This window comes from Ursus maritimus, unplaced genomic scaffold (genome assembly GCF_017311325.1).
Source record: "Ursus maritimus isolate PB19 unplaced genomic scaffold, ASM1731132v1 scaffold_230, whole genome shotgun sequence".
Taxonomy (NCBI): Eukaryota; Metazoa; Chordata; class Mammalia; order Carnivora; family Ursidae; genus Ursus; species Ursus maritimus.
The window spans coordinates 10,803-18,671 of NW_024424787.1; the positions used below are offsets into that span (position 1 = coordinate 10,803).

At 36.5% G+C, this 7,869-nt stretch overlaps 1 protein-coding gene across 1 annotated transcript; it reads left to right on the forward strand.

Annotated features, from left to right (window-relative positions):
• Positions 1-4,245: 4,245 nt before the first annotated feature.
• LOC103680841 (olfactory receptor 4N4C) lies at positions 4,246-5,172 on the forward strand. Its single transcript, XM_008710337.2, has one exon. It carries the CDS (start codon positions 4,246-4,248, stop codon positions 5,170-5,172), a length of 927 nt encoding a protein of 308 aa, XP_008708559.2.
• The last annotated feature ends 2,697 nt before the right edge of the window (positions 5,173-7,869 follow it).

The window sequence follows — 7,869 nt, forward strand, 5'->3', positions numbered from 1 at the left end:
TTTTTTTTTTTCAGTTTCTATATTATTTGTTTCTGCTCTAATCTTTATTACTTCCCCTCTTTTGCTGGGTTTGGGTTTTGTTTGTTGTTCTTTTTCTAGGTCATTTAGGTGTCAAGTTAGGTTGTTTATTTGAGATTTTCCTTACTTCTTGATGCAGGTCTCTATTGCTATAAACTTTCCTCTTAAAACCACTTTTGCTGCCTCCCAAAGATTTTGGACTGTTGTGTTTTCATTTTCATTTGTTTCCATATAATTTGTGATTTCTTCTCTGATTTCTTGGTTGTCCCATTCCTTATTAGCATGTAATTTAACTTCCATGTATATGTGTCTTTCCAGATTTTTTCTTGTGGTTGATTTCTAGCTTTATGCTGTTTTGGTCAGAAAATATACATGCTATGACTGATTTTTTTAGATTTGTTGAAACTTGTTTTGTGGCCTAATATGTGATCTATTCTGGAGAATGTTCTGTGTGCAGTTGAAAAGAATGTGTATTCTGCTGTTTTAGGATGGGATGTTCTGAACATGTCTGTTAAATCCATCTGGTCCAATGTGCCACCCAGAACTACTGTTTTCCTTGTTGATACTCTGTTGGGATGATCTGTCCATCGATGTAACTGGGGTGTTAAAGTCCCCTACTATCATTGTATGAGGATGAAATGTCTTTGATTGTGCACTGTATTCTTTAAGAAAACATTTTATGTTTAGTATTTTAATTTTTTAAATAGTTTGAAAATCTTTCTCTTTAAAAGAAAATAAAATCTAAAATTGAAATGATGTTGCCTTCTACTACATGACTTTTAATTATTTTTCTTCTGTATAATATTTAGTTGAAAAAAATAGTTCTTCATTATTGCTTTAGCAGAGCATAGTAAACAATCATGTCTAAAGTGAAAACCACAAATACCAAGGGTATAATAGGGTCTATTTAGGAGAACATCTTCTCTCCATGGAAGGACTATGTAAAGGGGACTGTGTGATCTATTTAGGAGAACATCTTCTCTCCATTGAAGGACTATGTAAAGGAGACTGTGTGGTCTATTTAGGAGAACATCTTCTCTCCATGGAAGGACTATGTAAAGGAGACTGTGTGGTCTATTTAGGAGAACATCTTCTCTCCATGGAAGGACTATGTAAAGGAGACTGTGTGATCTATTTAGGGAACATCTTCTCTCCATGGGAGGACTATGTAAAGGGGACTGTGTGAGCATCATTTACTTCATCTTTGCCTATCTTTTTGTCACCAGAAATATGTTGAATCTAACATATTTGCCACCTACTTGACCACAATATTTTTCCCTAGATGTAGCAATGATTTTGTATCGTTTATACTATTTTTCTCTTTTTGAATTGCAGTGTAAAATATAAAATAATTTCCTGTGGCTTTCTACTCACTGAGACCTAATAAATATGCTTGCCATTCCATTGTCTCTGTCACTGATGGAATGTTGATTTTAAATCCCATAAGTGACAGTGTCTGTTTAATTGATTTATATTTGAATATCTGTACCTAACAAATCTGAAGTCTAATCTTTGATTATATCTTGTTGGCATTCTAATAATTCCCATTGAAAGCATTCTATAGGTTTGTTAGCCTTCAAATTCCCAAAGTACGTTCTCCATTGCATCACAAATTGGCTATGCATTTCAATGTGTATGAGGCTGCTGTGTGAGAAGAGATATTTAAGAACAAAGGTAGGAATAATCAGTAATTGTTTCTTCCATTAAGAGGTGATGTCTTCTGTGTGAGAGTAGTTTTGGGTTGCTAGAGAAATAAATGTTTTTATCTTTATATTTATGAAGAATAGAAAGAAGGAATAAATGGAGACATATTATAATTCTTCAGGTGTGGCATTTACTGTCATGGAATGCAATGGTCAGAATTATAGTAGAAATAGACTAATACATGAGGTCTGAATTCAGTGATACATCAACACCTTTTATCTGTTCTCAATAGTATATCTTTAGTTCTTCTCAATATTTAAAATTACTTTATTGGGGGATATGCAAAACCTTTGTTAAAATACCAACCGTCTTGAGGATGTTAATAGTTGGTGTTATATTTACATACCACATATTAACTGAGAGAAGTGATGGATGTCAGATAGTAATGAGTCCCATCTGTTAAAGAATTAATAGAAGAACAGAAGTTTATGATGGAAAATAAAACACAAGCTACAGTGGAAGAGCCTGCAGCTTTTAACCTTAGAGGTACTTTAAGTTCTCTTTTTTTAAAATAATTTTTTATTATGTTATGTTAAAGTTTTCTTTTTTTTTTTTAAGGGGGCCTGATGCAGGGCTCGATCCCAGGACTCTGGGATCATGAACTGAGTGGAAGGCAGACGCTTAACCGACTGAGCCACCGGGGCACATCCCCCCCCTTTTGATGTCTTAAAGACAGCATCAGTGTTTGAAAGACTATGAAATAACCACTGTGTAATAGTGTACAGGAAGCACACTACTTAGGAGTTAAGTAGAGAGGGATTTCTGACTCATTGTGCTAACAGCAGGTTTATGCACAGAAGGAATGATAAATATTGAAGCCAATGACTACTTAAGTAAAAAAAAGAAAGGAAGGAAGGAAAGAAAAGGAAAGAAAAAAGAAAGGAAGAAAAATGATTTGGATGGTGCCATTTGTAAATTTTTGTGCTTTAGTTTTGCTTAGGAACGTGTGTGTGTGTGTGTGTGTGCGCGCGCGTGTGTGTGTGTGCGTGCGTGTGTGTGTGTGCGCGTGTGTGTGTGCGTGCGCGCACGCATGGATCTGCCTTGGTGATGTAAAGTAGCTCTTTCATAATTTCCAATTTAGATTATACATGGAAATCTCTGTTACTAATTAGTCTATTTAGGTTTAGACATAAAAAGCATGTATTTTTGTTTTTAATAGATGTGCTATTATAAAACTTCCTTTGGTTTCTTGATTTGGGATTTTATTGTGTTTCTCTTCCTTCTTTCCCTCTTTCATTCTGTCTCATCTTACATTTAGTTTGTGGATCCTTCTTGTCCTCCTCTCCACACTCCATATTCCACAACGCTATTTAAAAACGAGGGTACCATGTAACTGAAAGCATGTGAAATATTGTTTTTTGTTTTTAAAGATTTATTTATTTATTTGAGAGAGATAGAGAAATAGCATGAGTTGGAGGGGCACAGGAAGATAGGGAGGGAGAATCTCAAGAAGACTCCGCTGAGTGCAGAGTCTGATGCAGGGCTTAATCTCACGACCTGGAGATGATGACTGAAACAGAAACCAAGAATCAGATGCTTAACTGACTGTGCTACCCAGGTGCCCCTGTGAAATATTGTTTTAAATCACTAATGTTTTGCTCTAGTTCAAATGTCTTCAAGCTTTTTAAATTTTTCATTTCAGTAATAAACCATTTTGAACATGCACAAGCAATATCTATATTTTATTTTTATATTTTACATTCAATTACACCATAATTCTGTGTAAAGTATAAAACTTTCAAAATTTAGCTTCATAGAATGGGATATAATAATATATGTATAGAAATTCTATTATTATTTTCATGCCACTAAATTATCATGTGTGTTAGGTGACCACATTCTCAATTTAGAGGCCACTGTACAGATAAGCCTCAGATCTTAATGTCTCTAGAATAATCAGGACTTTTTTTTTTTAATTAGACCACATGGATGGGTTGATATTCCATAGAGGAAAAGGAAATATTTCAAATAAGAAGGTTTTTTAAAAAACTTTTTAAGTCAGCATTCCTGACATATAATTTGCATAGAGTAAATGTAACAATGTCTGTATAGTTTAGTAAATTTTGGTGAAAGAACAGACACTTGCAACCATTATAGTCAAGATACGGAATGTTTCTGTCACCTTAAAAAATTCTGCCCTTCCTCTTTGCTATCAATCCTCACCTTAACTCTCATTCAAATAAAAACCTGAAGAACTTGATAACTGAGATTAAGTTTTTTCTCAGAGACATTTCCTTTTGCCTCATGCAAATCATAAACAAGTCCAGGGCAGGGGCATTGCAGGGTCCCAGGTGAGAGAACAGTTAAATAGAAGCACAGAACTGAAGAAGCAGAAGAGTGTGGCTTCAAACCAGGGTGTTGGCAGATAGAAATGTAGAAGAATAATGGGCAGAAAAGATTTCTTTGGTTGTGGGGAAGTGATGGTATGACAGATGTGGCACATGCTCCTTTTAGTTTGAAATGAACTATGATCTAGATGCTAGAGACGGAAATAAACTTTCTGATGTTCTGTAGGTAGAGGAGATGGAAAATGACAACAGCACAGTGGTGAAAGAATTCATCCTTCTTGGTCTGACCCAATCTCAAGATATTCAGCTCCTGGTCTTTGTTCTAATTTTAATTTTCTATCTCATCATCCTCCCTGGAAACTTCCTCATCATCCTCACCATCAGATCAGACCCTGGCCTCACAGCCCCCCTCTACTTCTTTCTGGGCAACTTGGCCTTCCTGGATGCATCCTATTCCTTCATTGTGGCTCCCAGGATGCTGGTGGACTTTCTTTCTGAGAAGAAGGTAATCTCCTACAGGGGTTGCATCACTCAGCTCTTTTTCTTGCACTTCCTTGGAGGAGGGGAAGGATTACTCCTTGTTGTGATGGCCTTTGACCGCTACATTGCCATCTGTCGGCCTCTACACTATTCAACTGTCATGAACCCTAGAGCCTGCCATGCCTTGCTGTTGGCGCTGTGGCTTGGAGGCTTTATCCACTCCATTATCCAGGTGGCCTTCATCCTCCGCTTGCCCTTCTGTGGCCCAAACCAGCTGGATAACTTCTTCTGTGATGTGCCACAGGTCATCAAGCTGGCCTGCACAGACACTTTTGTGGTGGAGCTTCTGATGGTCTTCAACAGCGGCCTGCTCACCCTCCTGTGCTTCCTAGGGCTTTTGTCTTCCTACGCGGTCATCCTCTGCCATGTACGTGGGTGTGCTTCTGAAGGGAAGAGCAAAGCACTGTCCACATGCACCACCCATGTCATTATTATACTTCTCATGTTTGGACCTGCTATCTTCATCTACACTCGCCCCTTCAGGGCCTTGCCAGCTGACAAGGTAGTTTCCTTTTTCCATACTGTGATCTTTCCATTAATGAATCCTCTGATTTATACCCTTCGCAACCAGGAAGTGAAAACTTCCATGAGAAGGTTATTGAGTCGGCATGTGGTCTGCTGAATAGATTTTATAATATGAAGTAAAGAAGAGGAAATTCTTGCTGTAAATCATAACATTCATTTAACAAGTATTGTTTTTCACTGAGTACCTCCCATTTTCCAGGTACTATTGTAGGCAATGAGGGAGAGTTATGTATAATTAGGGAATAAACTCAGTATGCTTAAAGAATATGAAAGAAACACCTGAGTGCTTCTCAGTTGGAGTGTGATGAATAATTGTGAGAGATTTAGGGGATAAATAAATGTTACTGTAAGGGTCAAATCACTAAGGTCTTTTTGGCTGAGATAAGGAGTTTTATTCTAATTGCTATAAGAATACACGTTAGTATTTCAAACAAGAGAGTCACTCATTCACAATTGTTTCTTCTTTGGTTTAGAGCAACATGAAGATTCTGGGCAGAGAGCAGTAAGCTGCAAAACACCATTAAGAGCCAAATGTTATTCTGCAGACTTGTTTTGAAAAAGTCTCTCCCTCTCTCTCCCTCTCTCTCTCTCTCTCTCTATATATATATATAATTGATTGATTGATTGATTGATAGGTATATTCCCCCCACCCCAATTTGGTAAATGGGTAAGAAAGGAAAATAATTGGTTTTATAGAAAAATGTCATGAAATGATTTCACTTGATTTTTTTCAGAGCTTCATGATTATTACTAATGGGTATTTACAAATCCTACCTGTAAGTTAAACCTTGCCATCAATTGATTTCACTCATTATGATAATGATAGTTATTTGGTACTATAGACTGTATTGGAGATTACATAAACTACTTTAGTTATTTTAAATATAATGGGGCTTAGTGTGGGAAATTAGGTACTTGTAAAATCTTTTAAGGGATAGAAGACTATTTTTTATGCTGGGCATCCATACATGACTGCCAGAAAAACAGTATAAAACTAACATGCCAAGTGATCTATCTTTGAAATAATCAGGGGAATAGGGAAACAAGAAGCCATTTTGCAGCTACTGACTGAAAGACTGTACCAGTTAGCCATGGTTTGGGAACAGGAGGATGATATAGAATACCTTTAATGTTACTGCCTCTCTCTCCAATTAATTTTTTCTAAATTCAAGTTTTACATGAGCTCATTTGATAGTCCGAATCTAGAACTCGAGACACAAAGTCCTAGAAGAACCTGTTTATATGTTTTCAGCTTTATAAGAAAACAAAATAAAACAATGCCAAAAATGGTGGGAAAATGTAGGATAATAGTTTTAAAATCTTGGAAGTGAGAAAGTATGATACGAAAATAGTAAGTGAAAAGGAAAATAGTTATATTTGTATGATATGAAAATAGTAAGTGAAGTATGATACGAAAATAGTAAGTGAAAAGAAAAGTAGTTATATTTGACATGTTAAAAAATATATGTGTAGTTAAAATGTAAAAAACTGATGAAAATCTGCCTGCCACATATGGATATGCAGATTATTTTCTGCGTAATTATAGAGGCTTGCATGGAAATTGAATTGAATTCCTTCCTACCCCAGAATGGCACAAGGGAGAATCCATGCATAAAAATCATTAACTAAAAATTAATATAAATGATAAAAGATTAATTTATTTAATACACAAGTAACTTCCATAAATGAATATGAAACAATTACATACCCAGAAGGAAACTGGAAAGGGGCAATTGAAAGTAATAGATAACTAACAGGAAAAAATGGAAGAGCTTATAATTTTATTCTCAAAAACAAATCATAAGAATACAGAGCACTGATTGTGGTCAGCTTGTAGAATAATGTTGCTCATGTATTATCAACAACAGAAAAGTGAAAAATAAAAATCATACGTTTCTATGAGGCTTCTAAAGAGGGGGTGGAGCAAGGAAGCCTTATTACTGAGCTCCAGAGAGGGACAAAGCCCATGTAGATGAGCAGAGAGTTATGGCAGTTTTTATATCTGTAGGCAAGTTATCTGGTCTGGATATGGGCACATGGAGGAGTTATGCTACCATAGATTGAGATATTTGGTAGAGGTGAGGAAAAAGCACTAAGCCGTGGACAGACTGGAATCCAAAAAAGTCCCAAACACAAAAATAAATAGCTCACTTTTATAAATTTCTCCCCCAACAACCACTGATACCCATACCAGTAATTTTCTCAGAAAAGGGACACTGCAGGAAGAAATGAAAATCAGAGGGGATTTGTACTTTCCCAGCCATTATTGTAGTGCTTGGGTATTGATGTCTATAGAGTTGAATCATAAGGGAAACAAAAATATCTGAAGTGTGGCTCAAACTCCTCCTGGCTCCAAGTGTCAGCTCCAAGTGTCAGAAAAGATCTTGCTGGCAGTTGGCAGATGTTGGAGGTAAAACTAATCTGAGCTAAGTTCAGTTTAATTAAAGATGATTCCAAGTCCCAGTTAAACTAGACCTATGAAGGAATCTGAAGATCAGATCCTCATTCTAACTTCTTTTTTATTTTTTAAAATATTTTCTTTGTTTGTCAGAGAGAGAGAGAGAGCGTGAACACAACCAGGGGGAGCCACAAGCAGAGGGAGAGGGAGAAGCAGGTTCCCTGCTGAGCAAGGAGACCAATGCAGGACTCGATCCCAGGACCCCGGGATCCTGACCTGAGCTAAAGGCAAACACTTAACCAACTGAACCACCCAGGTGTACCCTTATTCTAACTTCTGGACAGAGGAAGAGGATTGAAGTTTCTGAAGAATTAAGCAAAGTAAAATTAAATACTA